Source organism: Anomaloglossus baeobatrachus, chromosome 1 (genome assembly GCF_048569485.1).
Source record: "Anomaloglossus baeobatrachus isolate aAnoBae1 chromosome 1, aAnoBae1.hap1, whole genome shotgun sequence".
Lineage (NCBI taxonomy): Eukaryota > Metazoa > Chordata > Amphibia > Anura > Aromobatidae > Anomaloglossus > Anomaloglossus baeobatrachus.
The window spans coordinates 185,333,923-185,355,212 of NC_134353.1; the positions used below are offsets into that span (position 1 = coordinate 185,333,923).

Consider the following 21,290-nt stretch of genomic DNA (forward strand, 5'->3'; position numbering starts at 1 on the left):
TGTAATACACCGTTCAAAGATTTAAATAAGTAAATAATACTATGTTAAGATCCAAATGGATTTAAAGTGATAGGGGCAAATACATGGATGAAAATCCTGATACACCCCATTTATTCCAAATAAAAAGCCAAATGCAAGTGAAATAATAAATATCCTAAATAATCACATGCTGAACCTTACCAAAGGACACCCTGACGCGTTTCACCGTGGCTTTATTTAAGGGTGTTAGTAAAGTTAAAATAAAGATTTTGTCAAAATTGTATCAGTTGTAGTTCTTTGTAGGTTTAGAAACCAACGTCATGTAACCGGCTAGAAATAGCAGTGCTGACAGTGCTCCAATAATGCCACTATGGGAGTTGAGTATACATGTTTTTGATTTAATTTGGGGCCCTGAGGTGATTAAGATGGGGTTGCCCAGGATGAAAAACCTGACTATAATACATATGAGAAAACAGGCATCTGAATGAGGACTTAAGCTGGGCACACGTGTCTGATAGCTATCAGTTGGACTCCTTCAAGCATTGTCATATCTTTCAGTAGAAGAAAGGATTCTTGATCCCTTTATCCAACAATATCAGCTATTTAATGGGGGAGAGGGTGGGGAGAGGAGATCTAACAATATTTATCTCACGTTTGTTGGGATCTGACAACATTATTGTAATGTCCTGGTGGTAGATTCACTACACCGTGCACCGGACTCCCCCAGTGAGGCAACCCGGAGCTAACCCCTATACAGGGACTGTCCGATTACCACACCAGAGGGCCTAGATGCACGGCAGGCGGAACACTAGGGGTACAAGTCCTTCAGGGATTTGCAGGGAATGTCTCTGAGTCCAAAGGCATCGTGGGCAGGATGGATGGTGGGAACCAGGTTCAGGTGCCGGGTAAAAACAGCAAACGGGGTCCGTGTCCACTGAGCCGTGCAGGCGGATGTACCAGGTGGAGCCGGTGATCGGTTACGGGAATAGGCTAACGGAAGATGACGGGATCCTCAGCAGACGGTCACCGGGAGACTTCCTGGAGAACCGGTAGTCAGGACCAGCGGAAGAAGTCTGTGGACGAGACAGGGTTAATGGAGAGACAAAGCACAAGGGGACCTGAGCACCTAGCTTGGGGAACACGTTGATCAGGCAGCGCCCACCAGAAAGGGGAAGTCTAATATACCCTGTACCTGTATCTTGTCATATCCTGTTTCCGGGACGCTGGCCCTTTAAGACAACGTGAGTGAGCGCACACGCGCCCTAATGCGCATGCGCGAGGCTCGGGTGCCGGAGGCCAGTACAGGACGCTGTGAAGGAGATGCAGGGGAGACAGACAGTGTGTCCTGGATCGCAGGAGGATGCCGGAGCCGGCGGGCGGAAGGCATGGAGGACGCAGAGGAGGGGGAGTGAGAGGAGCAGCCGCAGGCAGAGGGACCAGGGACCAGGGCCGGAGCGGTGAGTGGCAGGCGGCGCCGGGGACCGGGAAGCGTGACAATTATCTACAGTAGTGTGTGTAGGCCATCCAAGAAGGATAAAAAGTCCAATTTTAGAACCTTTTTTTAACATGTAAGGCCCGTTTCACACGTCAGTGAAAAACACTGACGTTCTTAACTGACGTGTAAAACACGCACATGTCCCTCCGTGTTCCGTGATTCACGGCACACATGGGTTGTCCATGTGTAATCCGTGATCCGTGATCCCGTGATTGCATATGGACATTACTCACCTGCCTTCACTGCTGCTGTCCATGGTGCTGATCTTCTCGGCTCTCCAGCGTCCGCCCACCACTCTCAGCACCTACTTCCTGGTCGGCAGTTCCTGCTTTCATGAATATTCATGAGCCAGGCAGGAGCTGCCAAAAGCAGATGCTGCAGAGATGTTGAGTTATTGTGCTATAAATGAAAGCTGCCCTGTAGTTGGTATAAGCAACACGGTCAATCTTCTGTTTTGACAAAAGATGAGATCGAGTTACCTGAACGTTCAATGACCACTTCAACAAGTTTAAACTAATTCTTCAAATTGTTTCTCAGAATTTGCCATTGTGAGGGAGATGATGAGAATTCCCTAATTACACCATGCCGCTGTACGGGAACATTGAGATTTGTACATCAAGGCTGCCTACATCAGTGGATTAAAAGCTCAGATACACGTTGCTGTGAACTTTGCAAGTATGATTTTGTGATGGAAACGAAACTTAAACCTTTAAGGAAGGTAAGAAATGTTAATAATTATTGGTATTTGCTAATCTTCAGATATGTACATTAAAGCACTCTACCACAGGTATTATGGTGACATCAGACTCTATATAAGGAATGTAGCCTTTGAAATTGAAATTTTCTTAAAATTCTATCTCCAAATGCACAAAAAAAAGTGTATGACCTTCTGAGTAAAGATCAGTAAACCTAAGGTTCGGTGTTCCTTCCAAACACAGACTTTACAAAAAAAGCAGACTTTGAGTTCGGAGTTTGGATATTTAACGTATGCAAACCATTCACGTGAGCATTGCTGGGGTCATGTATGCTCAGTACTTAGCCCAGTGCGAGCCGTATCCCGTGTTTGAATGGCTCACACTGGGGGTAACAACAGCGTGATCGGATGTAGTGGGCACCAAACAAAAAAAATGGAAAAACCCCACCCACTCTCCCCCAGAAGTGATCTATTTATGGCTGGATGCATGTGGGTGGAGACTAAAACTGCGAATTAGTGACTTCCTTTGGGATTCAGGTCAAGTCCAGGTCCAAAACTGAACTTCCATGGGTTTGCCCATCCCCCTACACTGCATTGATCTCCTTTCATGCTCTTTACTACAAACACAGCCTTAGGCTACTTTAATACTGCATTTTGCCTTAAGTTTAATGGTCCCGTTGGGGAATCCATCTGAACCGCCCCTCCCCCACCCCGCAAAAGCGTGTTTCGGACGCATGCGCCGACAGAGCCATTGACTGTAATGGAGCAGACTATGTTAACGTGTGATCTGTTTTTTTAAATTTTTGCTCATATACGTTTTCTGCAGGTGGACACCCGAACATAGTCGACTACGTTCGGGTGTCCGCCTGCAGAAAACCTATATGCACGAAAATGGTACAAAACAGAGCACACACTAACGTAGTCTACTCCATTACAGTCAATGGCCCTGTTGGCGCATGCATCCAAAACATGTTTTGCAGGGTGGGGAAGGGGCAATTCGGATGGATGCCTCGACGGGACCACTAAACGTAAGGCAAAACGCAGTGTGAAAGAGGCCTTAATAATATCAAAGTGATCTCAACATGCTGTATATGGTTATGGATAAATAGATAGAATTGTTCAATCCCACACTATCTGTAGAACCTGTTTACTGTTTTATGGCTTTCCCTCCCTATCTTTAACCCCTTAACGACCGCCGATACGCCTTTTAACGGCGACAAATTAGGGTACTTATTCCAAACCGCCGCTTTTTAACAGCGGTCGGAAAAAAGTGTCTAGCGCCCCCCAGAGTCAGAAAATTTCCGGGGTCTCAGCTGCCGGGGGTAGCTGAGACCCTGGAGATCATGATTCTGGCCGGTTTTTCCGGTCCCCGCTCACCTGATGACCGTATACACCGTATACCGATGATCAGGTTACAGTAAATGACCGCGCCGGTAAAAAATGATTTATCTCCCATCTGGCATGATCAAACATGCCAGATGGGAGATAAATCTTTTTCCCGGTTCCCTCCGGTCCCCTCGGTATCCCCAAAGTGCCCCCCCGACCCCCAACCCCCTCCCGAAAATCCAAGATGGCCACGCGCACCGGCGAGCACAGCAGCACGCCGCCGCATTTCCCCCTTTCCTATGGTTTCTGTCGCATGTGCCATAACACATGCGACAGAAACCTGCTCCCCAGGCCCTGCCGGGTCCCCCCCTATCCCCCCCGGTGTTCCCCGGTGTCATACATACCTGTCGGAGCGCTGATCCCACGCGGCCCCCTCCTCCGGCTCCTTCTCAGCAGACGCCGGTCACATGTGCAGAGCAGCTGACAGCTTCCTGTGTTCAGGACGCTGGCTGCTGCTCGGCACACTGCAGCTGTGACCCAGGGAGAGTGGGTGCAGATTCATTGCACCCACTCTCCTCAAATGGAGGGTCCTCACACCTAGAAAATGGGGGATACGTTCCCTGAACATGTCCCCCATATTCTAGAAGGTCCAGAGGCGACGTGGGACGTCCAAATGGATTACAGTGGATTTTTTTTTTCTTTTCTTTTCAATAAATTGGTCAATCAGGGAATGTTTTGGGGAGTGTTTTTTCAAATAAATTTTTTTTTGTTGTCAATTTTTTTTTTATTATTGTCAATTAGTTATGTCGGGTATCTGATAGACGCCGTGACAATAACTAATTGCTGGGCTTGATGCCAGGTGACATTACACATCTGGTATCAACCCCATTTATTACCCCGTTTGCCAACGCACCAGGGCGCGGGATGAGCTGGGGCGAAGCGCCAGAATTGGCGCATCTAATGGATGCGCCACTTCTGGGGCGGCTGCGGCCTGCTATTTTTAGGCTGGGAAGAGTCCAATAGCCATGGCTCTTCCCACCCTGAGAATACCAGACCCCAGCTGTCAGCTTCACCTTGGCTGGTGATCTAATTTGGGGGGACCCTATGTTTGTTGTTTTTTTTTTAATTATTTATTTATAAATAATTAAAAAAAAAAAACAGCTTGGGGAGCCCTCCAAATTGATCACCAGACAAGATGAAGCTGTCAGCTGTGGTTTGCAGGCTGCAGCTGTCTGCTTTACCCTAGCTGGCTATCAAAAATAGGGGGGACCCCATGTCATTTATTTTAATTATTTTTTTTTCTTTTTGGGCTAAATACAAGGCTAGGCACCCTTTAGTGCCACATGAAAGGCACTAAAGGGCGCCAGCTTAGAATATGCAGGGGGGTGGGACGTTATATATGTTTGACATCTATCCATTCATCCATTGTAGCATTTTAGGTTATGTGCCCACAATCAGGGTTTGCAGCGTTTTGGGCGCAGATTGTTTTCCCTGCGTCCATAACGCTGCGTTGTGCAGTAGAAGCACAGTTGAAGGATTTTTAGAAATCCCGTGCCCACTGTGCTTCTTTTCTCCGCAGCATAAACCGACCTGTGGCGCAGCTTCCCGAGCCTCAGCATGTCAATTTATGCTGCGGAGATGAGTGTGCTCTGCAGGTAGCATAGAGCTCCACAGCAGCCTGAACCCAAATCGTGGGCATGGGCAGCTGCGTTCTCCCGTGGACAACACTCACATCTCTGTAGGAAGGCTGACACTGTGTACTGGACGCCGTGTCGCTGGATCATGGCCACATAGCCTAAAGGAGAGAAATTTGTTGCTACAGCAACATTTTTGTGAAGTACCTGTGGATTCAAAATGCTTACTATACTCCTTAATAAAATCCTTGAGGGGTCCAGTTTCCAAAATGGAGTCACTTGTGGGGGGTTTCTAATGTATAGGTACCCAACAGGCCCTGCTAATGTGACAGGGTGCGCGCAATTTATTTCAACTTTTCCAAAATTCAAATGGTTCTCCTTCCATTCCAAGCCCTGCCATATATCCAAACAGAGGTTTTTGGCCACATATGGGGTATCCCTGCGATCACAAGAAATTGGATAACAACCTGTGGGGTCCACGTTTTGTTGTTGCCTCTTGAAAAAGTGAGAAATGTGATGCTAAAGAAACATTTTTGTGAAAAAAATGAAAATTTTCAATATGGCAACCTAAGCTTATCAAATTCTGTGAAGTATTCGTGGATTCAAAATGTTCAATATACACCTAGATAAAAGCCTTGAGGTTTCTTGATTCCAGAATGGGGTCACTTGTGGGGGGGCCTCCACTGTTTAGGCACTTTAGGGGCTTTCCAAATGCGACATAGCTTCCACTAATTATTCCAGCCAAATGTTCAGTCAAATTGCACTCCTTCCCTTCCAAGACCTGCCGTGTGCCCAAACAGTTGATTTCCACCACATATTCCACCACATAAGATATCACCAAACTCAGGAGAAATTGCAGAATACATTTCATGGTGATTTTTTTCCTGTTACCCTTGTGAAAAAAAAAGCTACCTGGTTGAAGTAACAATTTTGTGGTAAAATTTTATTTTTTTATTTTCATGGCTCAACGTTATAAACGTCTGTGAAGCACCTGGGGGTTCAGGGTACTCACCAAACATCTAGATAAATTCCTTGAGAGGCCTAGTTTCCAATATGGGGTCACTTGTGGTGGTTTTTTGCTGTTTACGTACCTTAGGGGTCCTCCAAATGCAACATGGTGCCCGCAATCTTTTTCAGCCAAATTTCCTTTCCAAAATTCAAATATTGCTCCTTTCGTTCCAAGCCCTCCCATTTGTCCAAACAAAGGTTTCAGACCACATGTGAGGTATCACCGCGCTCATAAAAAAGTGGGTAACAAACATTTGGGTCAAATTTTTGGAATTACCTCTTGAAAAAGTGAGAGAATTGATGCTAAAGCAACATTTTTGAGAAAAAAATTACAATTTTCAATATGACAAAGTAACGTTATCAAAATCTGTGAAGTACCTGTGGGTCCAAAATGCTCAGTATACCCCTCGATAGAAGCTTTAAGGGGTCTAGTTTCCAAAATGGGGTCACTTGAGGGGGGTTCCTGCTGTTTAGGTACCTTAGGGGATCTGTAAAAGCAACATGGTGCCCGCAATCTGTTTCAGCCAACTTTGCTTTCCAAAATTCAAATATTGCTCCTTTCATTCTGAGCTCTCCCATTTACCCAAACAAAGGTTTCTGACCACATGTGGGGTATCGGCGCGCTCATAAGAAAGTGGGTAACAAAGTGTGAGGTCCAATTTGTGGTGTTACCTCTTGAAAAAGTAAGAAAATTAGTGCTAAAGTAACATTTTTAGGTAAAATGTTAATTTTTATTTTTTTCATTCCATATTACTTTAGTTCCTGTGAAGCACCTGAAGGGTTAATAAACTTCTTGAATGTGGTTTTGAGTACCTTGAGGGGTGCAGGTTTTAGAATGGTGTCACTTTTGGGTATTTTCTGTCACCCAGGCCTCTCAAAGTCACATCAAATGGGATGTGGTCCCTAAAAAATTGGTTTTGTAAATTTTGTTGAAAAAATGGGAAATTGCTGATGAACTTTGAACCCTTCTAACTTCCTAACCCCAAAAAATTTTGTTTCAAAAATTGCGCTGATCTAAAGTAGACAAGTGGGAAATGTTATTTATTAACTATTTTGTGTGACATAACTCTCCGGTTTATGGGCATAAAAATTAAAATTTGAAACTTGCAAAATTTTTAATTTTTTTGTCAAATTTCAGATTTTTTCACAAATAAAATAAAAAAATATCATCCTAAATTTACCTCTAACATGAAGCCCAATATGTCACGAAAAAACAATCTCAGAATCACTGGGATCCATTGAAGCGTTCCAGAGTTATAACCTTATAAAGTGACACTGGTCAAAATTGCAAAAAATGGCCTGGGCATTAAGTACAAATCTGGCTTCATCCTTAAGGGGTTAAGCTGTGAAATCCTTTCACTTTTCAAATTTACCCAAAAATGGCTGCTACAATCCCTGATTCTGCTTTTATACAGGCTGTGATAGCCACCCTAATGGGATGTTATAATTGCAAGGAATTATGAGAAAGCCCATCCAACCTCGTCTAGGGTCATCTGCGCCTTCTTTGGCTAATGCAACCTTCTGCAATGTGTAATGGTGGCAGATTGTAGTTTTTAAATATGGTTAAAAAGTAATTTGGATCATAACTGCACATGCTAGAATGAAGCACATGGCATGTAATGGCAAACCAATTCTGTTTTATCAACCAATAGTCTATAGATTAAGGGGGATATTTATCAGAAGAGAACATGTGAAGTTAGCTTTGCCGAAGTCTTTTTTGCTCTTATTTGCACCATACTTATCAAAGTAATGCATGATGGTTGACAAATTTTACTCAAATTTAAATGTAACACTACAGATCTTTCACCTGTTTTATGCCATTTCCCTACTGTAGTGAGAAATGCTACTATTTCAATGTTGCAATTCATACATCTAAAATACAGCAATTTTTCCTTTTCCACCCACACTTTAAACCTAACAAGAAGGTCTTAGAACTGCAAAAAAATCCCCATTTTTACTCCAAATATCAAGATTTGACATTAATATGAGAAAATTTGTGCAAAAGCCTTCTCACTGTACTGAAAATGTGTCCAAAAGTGTCATACAGTGCTCAACCCATGTATATCTTCTGCAAAACACTGACAACATATTGCAATGTGTTAAGTCAGTAATGAAAGACATGACAATGTAAGCAATGTGACAATGTAAGCCTTTAGCAAAAATTACAATATTAAAGAAGCATTTCTATATCTACCTACTGGATGCTCGCTGCTGCACTACTTGTCTCAGCCTCGACCTACCTTGGTCATCACTATAATGATTTCCTTAACGACTGTTAAAGGGAACCTGTCACCAGTTTTTTCCCTATTAAACCAAAAACATCACCTTCTGCAGCTCCTGGGCTGCATTCTAGGAAGGTGCACCTTGTTGCTGGCCCCCCTTGCAGACCCCTAAAAGAACTTTATAAAATCTTACCGTTTCCTATGCAAATGAGTTTGGTTGGCCAGATGGGCGGGCTCTATTTTGGCTCCTGTCCCACCTCCTGTCACTGTTCGCCGTCCCCCAGTCATGATTTACATGCATGATGCCATGTCATGCTGCTGGAGTCTCGCGCAGGCGCATTTCGCTGTGCCCCTATCGCGGGGCTGAGCAGAAAACTTTCCCTCGCGCAAGCGCCGGGGATGTAGTTGCGCAGGCGCGAGATTATGGGCGGCGCTGTGTATAACCTCACCAGCGTCATTATCGTGCCCGCCCATAATCTCGTGCCTGCGCAACTACATCTCCAGCGCTCGTACAAGGGAAACTTTATGCTCAGCCCCGCTATAGGGGCACAGCGAAATGTGCCTGCCCGAGACTCCAGCAGTGCTGGGCAGCAGCATCCATGTAAATCATGACTGGGGGATGTCAAACAGCGGCAGGAGGAGGGGCAGGAGATGAATTAGAGCCCGCCCATCTGGCCAACCAAACTCATTTGAATAGGAAACAATAAGATTTTATAAATTTCTTTTAGGGGTCTGCAACAAGGTGCACCTTCATAGAATGCAGCTCAGAAGCTGCAGAAGGTGATATTTTTGGTTTAATAGGGAAAAAACTGGTGACAGGTTCCCTTGAACAGTATTGTAATCACAAACTAATTATTATACATTTAAATGATCATTCTGCTACTAACATCATCATGAGTCTTGCTCTTTAAAGTTGTGTAAGCGCCACAAGAACCCATCACAGGATTGGTAATTAATTGCTAATAATTCACTGGGACCTAAGAATGGGGCTGTGAAGTCTCCTGTTTGAATCTAGCACAGGTCAAGCATGTGTACTATTGTTCCTTTCATTGCTTATGAGACTGACGGAGATAGCTATGCACTGCAACCTTTAACATTAGTGCAAAAAATGGCCTTACTCTGGCACACAGTTATCTGTAAATTTGACTTAGGAATAAATCCAAATGAAAGCTTAAGTAATAAAAAATGGGGAAGAAAAGCTCATCAACATTGTATTAAAGGATCTCAGTCCGTGTTTATAGAAAATGTGCTTGATCCAAAGGTGCAGCAATCACCGGAAGGTAAACGAAAGCAGGAAGGAGATCGGCACATCCTTGTAAGGCAGTAGAATAAAATCCCAAAATGTTTATTGATGAAAATGAAATACCACAATTTCAGCTATAGCAAACTAACTCACGCATTTCTGTCGAGTTACAAAACGTCCATAGTCATAGGAAATATCATTTGAAGATGGACGAGGGATTTTTAAATGAACTCGCACCAAGCAGCATGCAGAAATACTAATAACATAATTAATTACACATGGAAAACACAGAGGGACTTAGAAGTGTTTAGGCAGCTTTATATGCAGCGACATCGCTAGTGATGTCGCTCGTGAAAGCACCCGCCCCCGTCGTTTGTGCGTCAAGGGCAAATCGCTGCCCGTGGCACACAATATTGCTAGGACGTGTAACATGTACTTACCTTCCTAGCAACGTCGCTGTGGGCGGCGAACAACCTCTTTTTTAACAGGGAGGTTCATGCGCCATCACAGCGACGTCACACAGCGGCCCGCCAATAGAAGCAGAAGGGCGGAGACCACCCACATTAACGACATGCCCACATCATTGCCGGAAGACGCAGGAATGCTGCTGTTCATCATTCCCAGGGTGTCACACGTAGCGATGTGTGCTGCCTCAGGAACAACGAACATCCTGCGTCCAGCACCAGCAACGATTTTTTGAACATGAACGACGTGTCAACGATCAACGATTAGGTGAGTATTTTTGATCGTTAGTGGTCACTCGTAGGTGTCACACGCAACTACGTCGCTAACGAGGCCGGATGTGCGTCACGAATTCTGTGACCCCAGCAATATCTCGTTAGTGATATCGTTGCATGTAAAGCGGCCTTTACTAAATAAAAAATTTTGAATGGCCTTTTCTTAACAATCCTATCAAAGCTGCAGTAATCCCGGTTGCTTGTCCACCTTTTTCTACCACACTTTTTCCTTCCACTCAACTTTCCATTTACCCCTTCATGACCGGCCGATTTTGCTCTATCCATTTTCATTTTCTGTCAATATAGCCATGTAAGGGCTTGTTTTTTGCAGAACAAGTTGTAATTTTAAATTAAACCATGCGTTTTACCATATAGTGTATTAGAAAACGACAAAAAAAATCCAAATGCGAAAAAAGTGCGATTGCACAATTGTTTTTGAGATATTTTATTCACTGTGTTCACTACATGGTAAAAATGATGTGTTGGTGTGTGCATCAGGTCAGTGTGAGTTTGTAGACACTAAACATGTATAGGCTTACTTTTATCTAAGGGGTTAAAAAAAATCAGAAGTTTGTCCAGAAAAGAGGAGCATGTTTTGCACCATTTTCCCGACCCGTAGCGTTCTCATTTTTCGGGATGTATAGCTCCGTGATGGCTTATTTTTTGCATCTCGAGCTGACATTTTTAATGGTACCATTTTTGTGCAGATGCTTTGTTTTGATCACCTATTATTACATTTTATGCAAAATTTGCAGCCAAAAGAATAATTTTGGCATTTGGAATTTTTTTGCCGCTACTCCGTGTACCAATCAGAATAATTGATTTTATATTTTGATATATCGGGCATTTCTAAATACAGCAATACCAAATGTGTGTATATTTTCTTTATTTTTTTAACCCTTTAATTTTCAATGGGGCAAAAGGGGGGTGATTTGAACTTTTAGGTTTTTTTATTTTAATTTTTCAAATTTTTTTTTAACCTTTATTTTATTTTACTAGTCTCCCTAAGGAGCTATAAAAATCAGCAGTCTGATCGCTCATTCTTTTCTATCGATCAGAGCAGCACCGCTCAGATTGGGTGAAATGCTCATCTCCTGTAACCTGTAGTACTCGGCTGCTGGACAGCGCCATTTAAGGGGTTAACAGGTACTGATGGATAGCAATTCCACTCTTGCCTACAAGGCACACATGTCAGTTGTACAAATCAGCTGACATGTGCACAGATCCCCACCGGCAGCCCATAGCAGCTATGAGCTCTAAAACGTAACTTTACTGCCCACGGTCATTAAGGGGTCAATATGCTTGGATACAGCATTTTGTGAACAGCTAGCTTCTTTAGCAATGACCTTTTGTGGCTTACCCTCCTTGTGGAGTGTGTCAATGACTGCTTTCTGGACATCTGTCAAGTCAGCAGTCTTTCCCATGATTGTGTAGCCTACAGAACCAGACTAAGGGACCATTTTAAATGCTTAGGAAGCCTTTGCAGGTGTTTGTGGTAATTATTCTATTTTTCTAAAATAATGACTTTTGGGTTTTAGCAATGTGTGGTGCCGCAGGAACGAGGAACAACATCGCTAATAAGCATTAAACGATTTTTTTTTTCAGGACGACCTCTCCGCGGCAAACGATTTTGACCGTTTTGCGATCGTTTAAGGTCGCTCAAAAGTGTTACACGCTGCGATCTCGTTAATGACGCCGGATGTGCATCACAAACACCGTGACCCCGATGATAATTCATTAACGATATTGTAGCGTGTAAAGCCCGCTTAACTTTCATGGCTCTTGTAGGAACTGAAATCTTGACTCTATTATGAATAAAGCCTTTTGTTTTTACTATACTGTGATCATATCAGAAATATTATTGGTAATATTTTGGTAATCATTGTGATCATATCAGAAAAAGTATTTTTATCCTATTCCCTGGTTTGCTCTTCAAATGCAGATTTCTCAGTAATAGAGGAACACACTGTCTAGCTGAAGGTATGAGGCTGGATTTGTGTTTGCAAGAGCACATATAAATAGTTTGTGGTGTGAAATTGTGCTGACAGATTCCCTTAAGCATAATTCTTGTTAAATGGTGTCCTAATAATTCTCCCTTTTCTTTGTTGTCTTTAATGGAGAATGGCAACAATGTTTAAAAAAAGGCAACAATTTTCATTGCTGTAGAATGGTGCTTTGGACTTTAGTGCTAGTACAGTACAAAAATCTTCTCCAAGACGCAGAAGTCATTCTCTAAGGGTAAATTACAGTAATTGACCAATAGTATTCAAGAGAATTAGCAGGTTTTAACAGAGATGGGATCTTTGTATGCTTTAATTTTTCATGAGGTTCCTACTGTGCTTGGTTTATGTATATTTGTATTATTCATTTCTTACAAATTATTGCTGCTTAGCAAACACAAGCTGTAAAATAAAAATAGTTTTGAGTTTCATTGAGAATCTTATATGCTCTATTGTACTGCACAATGCTGTAAATGGATGTCATCTGAATTGTCATATCCATGCAGTATTCATGTATTCTGAATAATAAATGATCTTATGCATCAGTATTCAATCACACAAGACAAACATAACTGAGCATTTCATTTGGAATAATGCTAGCAGAGTAAATAAAGTAAATAATGCCTTGAGAGATAATATGCAGAATAAAGATTATGCTGGGGTAGAATGTAACTCCTTTTAAAACTGAAAAGGATAATTGTTTCTTTTCGGTAAAATTCATACTTTTCTCATTCCACTATGCCAAAATATTGTTCTACTAAGACAAATAATTAATGATGGATGGCCCCTAAACTGCTTTACTCGAGGGAAGAAATTTCTAATGCTCGGGTGCTCATGTTCGAGTAACAAGCATAATTGAAGTCAATGGAGAAGTTGATAATATTTCCGCGACCCCCTTCATGAGAGACGGGAGGTGAGAGATGAGAGATGGCACTCAGCAGGCGAGAGACGGCACGTGAAAGATGGCACACAGGAGGTGATGACACTGATTACAGAGCCACAGTCTCCACTGCGGGTATGAGGGCTGCAGGCTTGCCTGAAATGGCAGGGGGTCTGGCCACAGTCTACATAGCCCAAGGCTCTTATTTGGCCATTTATGTGGTAAAGTCAAAACTTAAGGCGACCTATGTCTGAGAATGGCCACAGTGTAGAGAATGATGGCTGGGAAGTCAGCAGTTTATTCTGTGAAGCCATGGTTGTGCTCATTGCACTTAAGAAAAAATATAGGAACTGTTCTCCTCTCCTCTGGGCTGTGGGTGAAAGACCCAACAAGTGAAGAGGCTACCTGTGTTGGCCAAGATTGGCTGAAGATTTGTTTTTTTCCCCTTCCAGTTTCTTTTGTACACATTGCCTATACCCCCCCTTCACGCTGGATTGTGGAACTTTGAACTGCGAGAAGGTCCTACACCCTTCGCCAAGGACACTTTCTCTATGCACTTTGCACACAGCCACGTGGACCTGTCCCCTGTCCCCATGAACTATGCCTCTGTCCTCATGGACTTTGCTCCATGCCTCCTAGAAACTGTAGGACTATCACCTGGGCAGCGTTGTGCAAAGTAAAGGGACTGTTGTTAATAAATGAGGGAGGGGAAAAAAATCACTGATGTGTTGGCCTGGTTAGAGACATGAGGTGTTGCCCATTGCAAGGAAAGAGTGCCATGTGCGTGCCCTTGGGACTTTTGGGCTGGTGTAACGTTTAAGCAATGTGCCCCCAACCTGTTATAGGATAGGAGACCTAGACAATACCCTATGGCCTACTTCCAGTTGGATCTGGTCATGCGGATCCTTAGAAAACAATGGACCTTGAAGTATAAAGAGACAGTTGTATATGGTACCGTTTTTTTGAGTTCTGTGTTTCACAGATTTTTATGGTTGAAGATGACCATATTTAAGCTGGAAGGAATGCAATAGAAGGTAAAATCCCTACGGTACAATATGTTGGTATAAGGTTCTATGTTTATGTCTATGTAAAATATACTGAATTTTAATACTGCAAATGGTGTAATGTACAAAGTAAAGTATCATATTCGGGATGAGGTTTTGGGGTATGTTCACACGCAGCATCTTTTTTTTTTACCATAAAGATGCTGCATTTTTGGCCCAAAAAAGCTCAAAAAATGCACCCTGCAAAAATGCGTTTATACCGCGTTTTTGCCCAATGCGGTTTTTAAGTCAAATCTATTAACTAAGAGGGCTCAAAAACGCTGGAAAAACGTAAAAATAATTGACATATTGCATCTTGGGTGCATCTTCAAAAACGCAGCCAAGATACAGCAGCCAACAAAAGATACCCAGTATAGACAGCAAAATAGAAATCTCATAGACTTTGCTGGGGGAAGGAAATGCATGCATTTTGCTTCATCTTTGTGACCTCAAAAATGCACCAAAAACACAGCAAAAGATACCCTGTGTGAACTTAGCCTAAAGCGGACTTTACTCGCTACGATATTTCTAGCAATTACTAGAGATATCGTACGCAAAAGCACCCGCCCCCGTCGTGCATGCGATATCGTGTGATCGCTCCCGCAGCGAACATTATCGCTACGGCAGCGTCACACACACTTATCTGGTCGTCGTCGTCGCTGTGACTGCCGAACAATCCCTCCCTCAAGGGGGAGGTGTGTTTGGCGTCACGGCAACATCACCGCGACGTCACTAAGCAGCCAGCCAATCAAAGCGGAGGGGCGGAGATGAGCGGGACGAACATCCCGCCCGCCTCCTTCCTTCCTCATTGCGGGCGGGACGCAGGTAAGGTGAGGTTCCTCGCTCTTGTGATGTCACACACGGCGATGTGTGCTGCCGCAGGAACGAGGAACAACATCTATAAACAACCATTACCAATTTTTGGTTTTAGGACGACCTCTCCATGGTGAATGATTTTCACCACTTTAGGACATTTAAAGTCACTGGTAAGTGTCACACGCTGCGATACCGTTAATGACGCCGGATGTGCGTCACTAACGACGTGACCCCGACGATAAGACATTAACGATATCGTAGCGTGTAAAGCCCCCTTTAGACTAAAGGGGGCTTTACACGGTAGCGATATCGCTAGCAATTTCTAGCGATATCGAGCGTGTAAGTACCCGCCCCCGTCGCGCATGCGATTGTTTGTGATCGCTGCCGTAGCAAACATTATCGCTACGGCAGCGTCACAAGTACTTACCTGGTCAGCGTCGGCGCTGTGACTGCCGAACAATCCCTCCTTCAAGGGGGAGGGACGTTCGGCATCACAGCGACGTCACCGCAACGTCACTAGGCAGCTGGCCAATCAAAGCGGAGGGGTGGAGATGAGCAGGACGTAACATCCCGCCCACCTCCTTCCTTCCGCATTGGGGCCGGCGGCAGGTAAGGAAACGTTCCTCGCTTCTGCGGTGTCACACATAGCGATGTGTGCTGCCGCGTGAGCGATGAACAACATGGATAAACAACCCTTACCGATTTTTGAGTTTGGGACGACCTCTCCATGGTGAACGAATTTCACCATTTTTGAGGTCGCTTAAGGTCGCTGGTCAGTGTCACACGCTGCGATATCGTTAATGACGCCGGATGTGCGTCACTAACAACATGACCCCGACGATAAAACATTAACGATATCGTAGCGTGTAAAGCCCCCTTTAGACATAGGTTTTGATAGCGATAGCAGAGTGGAGTATGTTATGTACTGTAGAATGCAGTGTAAAGATGAAGGATTAGGAATTTTTTTTATGTGATGTTGCCATCTAGTGGCCAGTAATTGTATTGTGAGTATATTATAAGATAAGTAAACAGTTAAGATATGGGTCTAGCCCACAGTTTGGAGCCACAGGCTAGAGTCAGCGGCCATCTTGAATAAAAAGGCAGATGGGGTTCTGAATAAAGAAGAGAGCGAAGTGTTGGCTTAGATGCGAGAGCTTCCTGTCCTGCCAAAACTACCTCCCGATTATTTGGAGCCGATAGCTCATGATTGATGGCTATGCAGAACATCAGAGTTACCTACGACGGAGGATACAGATATGCAGCCTGGTTGTGAGAAGAGGGAATAAACACATATAGAACCACAGACCAAACTCAGGAGGACTTGGGTGAAAAGGACAAAATGGAAGGGCACCTGAAGCAAGCTGAAAGCAAAGAGAGTTGCTAAGGGGTACTTTGCACACTACAACATCGCAGCTGCGATGTCGGTGGGGTCAAATCGAAAGTGACGCACATCCGGCGTCGCTGTCGATATCGTAGTGTGTAAAGCGTTTTTGATCCGATTAATGAGCGCAAAAGCGTCGTAATCGTATCAGTGGTGTAGTGTCCGACATTTTCATAATTGCGCGGCAGCGATGGTACGATGTTGTTCCTCGTTCCCCTGCGGCAGCAGTGTGAGAAGCCGCAGGAGCGAGGAACATCTCCTACCTGCGTCACCGCAGCTCACGCCGGCTATGCGGAAGGACGGAGGTGGGCGGGATGTTTACGTCCCGCTCATCTCCGCCCCTCCGCTTCTATTGGCCACATGCCGTGTGACATCGCTGTGACGCCGCACGACCCGCCCTCTTAAGAAGGAGGCGGTACGCCGGCCAGAGCGACGTCGCAGGGCAGGTAAGTGCGTGTGAAGCTGCCGTAGCGATAATGTTCGCTATGGCAGCGATCACAAGATATCACTGCAGCGACGGGGACAGGGACTATCGCGCTCGACATCGCAAGCATCGGCTTGCGATGTCGTAGTGTGCAAAGTACCCCTAAGAGAGGAGATACCCCATTGAAGAAGAAAGGAATGTCAAATACCCTGTCTTGCATACGGTAAACAAAGTTGTGTTGGAAATTTCCCTGTGTTTCGTGTTTCCTGTGCAGCAGCTAAAGAAACGGAGACCAGAGGATCGGTTGCAGATGGCAGAGTACAAGTGAGTAAACTGTATCACACTGAATGAAAAAAAAGGGGATTTTTTGCAGACCATGTGTCTGTGAAAAGTCATAGAGATATGCCTGTTTATTTTCAGCATCACAGATGAAAAGTAAAAATACAAATCTATAGATTTGTGAAAATCACGTAAAGCACACGAATGTGTCACATGGAGATTTTTACAAACTTCACCGACTGTTAGGGAGGTATCGGGTTCTGTTCAGACTACAAATTCTGACACTCTGCCCGATAATTTCTCTGGTGTCTGTGATCAATGCAGGCAGACTGGGACATCAACCTGCAGAATGGTAATTCATAGGCAGGCTATCAAGAGTTCATCTCTGCTAGTCTGCTTATAAGTCTCCTTTGATCATATGTTGGAGGAATCCAATTGTACCGCCCCAGCGCCAGTAGCCGGGTCGCCACTCGGATCCGGATCCGCTGTGGCTCGAGGGGTCTCCGGACCCGAGTGGGGTCACGCAGACACTCGAACTAAAAGGGGGGTATTTATGTGACGCCCTGGACTACCCAGGTAGTCACAGACAGGCCCTTGCACAAACACCCGTCCCCTAAAAAGGTAACAGCAGCCAACCTAAAAACTTTGGTCACCTCTCTCAGAGCTTAATGTACACACCAGGGGGGCGGAGCCAGGCGGTGTCACGAACTTAACTCAAACCAAGGCCCCGGCCGTAAACCTACCTACCAACCCCCTACGTAGCACCAGCATCCTTTCAGAGCGACGTGACCCCGGGTCAGGAGGCGCTCGAGGCCCCCATGGACGAGCCCGGATTCGAGCGACTCGGCTGCAGCCAAGCGTGGGGCGGTACACATCGGCTCTTCTGGCGTCATGAACAGGATACTTACCTAATCACCTACCTGGTGAAGTGCGCCTTGAAGTGGAAGTCAGCGGTGACCCGTTGAAAAATTTCAGAATCCACCATCTTGCCATCTTTTGGCGCGAAGTTTCCCACCAAAGCCGTCTTCCCCGCAAAAAGAGCGCGAAAGTTTAAGCCCCGCCCCCCTGGGAACTCGGCTGTGCAGGAAAGTGCGCGGCCGAAAAACAAAACTGCCCAGCAAAAAAAGAGAGTGCAGCGAAAAGACCAAGGCGGAGATGTGGGAAGAGCTAATGTAACTGCGGCTGAAAAGTGCAGGGATGCCAGGACTTTGCCGAAACCCGTTCCTGGACACCAATGCGGCAGGATGTGTCAGAGTATCCAGGCCCAAACCCACTTTATGCTGGCGAAGTGGGCGTCGGAGATGAAGGACATGGCTGCAGCCGTCTGGGCGCGCAAAGTGGAGATGATCTCGGAGGAGCGGGTAAGCAGTGACCCATGCCCTTATGTTCCCCAGAAACCGGCCGTCTCGGCGGAGGGGCCCGGCCTGCTCCCGTCCGCCACATCGTTTCCCTCGTCACCCGTGCCCGCAACCAACGCCCCAACCGACCTGCTGCCCCAGTCCGAGGCAGCAGAGCCCGTATCATCTACAGGGGAGGACCCAGCCACGGGGTCCTCAGGCCTTACCGTCACCATCGCTCCAGCACTGCCGACGACATCCCATCTGGCCCCGAGCATGGCCACAACAGAGATGACGACGGCTCCGGCAGTCCGCCCGGCCGCAACGGAGGCGATCCTCATCCAGAAGTCGACCGCAGCAGCAGCGCTGGTCGCTCCCAGGTACCTATTCCCAGCTGTGGAGCACCCGGAGTGCCCCTGCAGAGAGGAGGAGCAGGCCACTGAACAGTAAGACCCACGGCAGAATGTGAGTCCGGTCGTAGCCGGCGCCGGGGGCATCCGAGTGAGCTTGGCTCCTGGGCAGGAAGGGGAGCATGGAGCCCGTGCCCCGTACTGGGAGCGGCAGCAACGGCAGCTGCGCCAAGAAATTGCTGTTTAAAGGAGAGGAGTGTAAAGAAGGTAGCGGTTCCCGGCTGCCATACTGCCCGTCCTCATTGGGACTTTGTTTGATCTCATTATTGCCCCGTTTGTCATAGACATGGCCGAGAACTTACAGGCCACCCAATAACTTTTGGGCTTGTAAATAATCCCGGACCACCCTTCCAGGTCCTACAGTCTCCGCAGAGGCTGGTTGGAGGAAGGGCCTGCGGCTGAGGAGGCTGAGGTCCCGTCACCATGCAAACCGGTGACAACCCTTCGGGCCAGGGGTCCCCTGGACGTGGGGCCTCTGAGAGACTGCTGGGTAAGGAACTTTTTACCCGGCCCGTATGGGCAATACCCGGACTTGACCTGATTCCTGGACTGGGGAAAAGGGGTGCTGACCTGGTTTTAGAGGAAGCATCAAGCCTAGGTTTTCTTGGGTGGGCAAATGGAAGGACCCGATCCCGTCCCGTTCCCGGTTAATACAAATATTGGTTTTACATGTTTGCAACGTTCAAGATATATGCCTCCCGCAAGGAAAGAATCCATAAAAGAATGCTTAATGTAAATAATGTTATTATAAATGTAAGTGTTTTTCCATTTTATCTTTTACAGTTACAAAAATAAACCGGTGGTGGTCGGGCAGCCCGCGGTGGTCTGCATTTAAACAAGGGGGAATGTGACGCCCTGGACTAGCCAGGTAGTCACAGACAGGCCCTTGCACAAACACCCGTCCCCTAAAAAGGGAACAGCAGCCAACCTAAAAACTTTAGTCACCTCCCTCAGAGCTTAATGGACACACCAGGGGGGCAGAGCCAGGCGGTTGGCCACGCCCACCGAGGAGTTCAGAGGGCTTGAGGCAGGAAGTGCAAGTCAGTCAAGTTCAGTAGTCAAGACAGATTATTTTAGGAGGTGAAAGAGAGAGGAGTAACGTCTGACCCTGTCTGGGTCGTAGCCTAGACACCCTTTGGCCAAGAGGCAGACGGTGGATGTCACCTGCAGGAGCCGGGAAGACAGCCTGGTGGAACCATAAGGGACCGGGACAGGGTAGTGGCACGCCGGTACCGAACCGGGGAACCGATTGGAAACCGGAGCACACAGGGGGGTACTCAGACCCTGAAATGAGGTCCCGAATCTACTGGACTAAGTTAATTCACTGATTGAGGTCTGGACCTTAGGTCCTTTCCCAACCAAGTCCCGACTCAAGACAACAGCTCAATGAGGGGGATAGAAAGCCACCGCTCAGGCAGAGAGATCCCACGGACCAGCGTCTGCGGGCAAACGGGCTCTCCCGACACACACACAGCCAAGGAGCAGGCTCCACTTGCTGAAGTGCAGGCATTCCACAGCTACAAAACAAGGTGCAGGAGAAAGGCGGGGACCACCAAACTGGGTGGGGGACCAGATGCAGCCGGCTGCGGGCACCGACCACCATCTTTTTGGTTTACTAGAGACTCCGTGTATCTGTCAGACTGAGTACAACTGTGCCTTCGGCCGCGCACCACCCCACACCACACCAATCCGCCCGCACCCTCACAACCGGACCCTGGAACCAACACCCCCTACCCACGGAGGGGTCAACACCTGGCTGCGCAACACCGTCCCCAGGGGCCTAGTAAACAGCAGCGGTGGTGTCTACATTCATCACAACCCGTGGGTGGGGTCATGAACTTAACTCAAACCACGGCCCCGGCCGTAAACCTACCTACCAACCCCCCTACGTGCCTTGGGGCACGTTTTACTCGGGCTCTACCTTCCTCATTATGGGTGAGTGCAGCACAGGGACTTTGTTCATGTTAATATGATGCATTTTTGACTAATGCTGGTCTCTGCTATAATTGCGGTGTGGTAAATGGTCCGACTTTCCGGATATTGGACCCCCTATGTATGTCGTCCCCTCTTGGTGCACACTACAATAGGTGTGCGCATTGCGGACCATTGATGCTTATTTGGGCCCATTATCCTTTGGTTTGTCTGGCCATATCCCACCTACTATTTTGGTGACTCTGCTTCCCCAATGAACGGTGGACTCCTGGTCCTTTTGTGTCAGTGACATCTCCTTGTTGAAGCCTGATTTTTTGTCTAATGCTGTTGTTATTGTGTCATGTCACTTTTTTGCTATTTATTATATTAATAAAATACTTGTTATATTTTTGCAAAAAAGTAGTAATTGTTGTCATTTTGAATTGGTCATCCTATGACCTCATGACTACT

At 46.0% G+C, this 21,290-nt stretch overlaps 1 protein-coding gene across 1 annotated transcript in view; it reads left to right on the forward strand.

The window, feature by feature from the left end:
* The window catches only part of MARCHF1 (membrane associated ring-CH-type finger 1), a 536,484-nt gene that overhangs the window by 291,410 nt on the left and 223,784 nt on the right, over nt 1–21,290 (forward strand). The window contains exon 5 of the mRNA XM_075347363.1: nt 2,012–2,192. Within this exon, the coding sequence (XP_075203478.1) occupies nt 2,012–2,192 (181 nt within the window). The remainder of the gene's footprint in view (nt 1–2,011; nt 2,193–21,290) is intronic.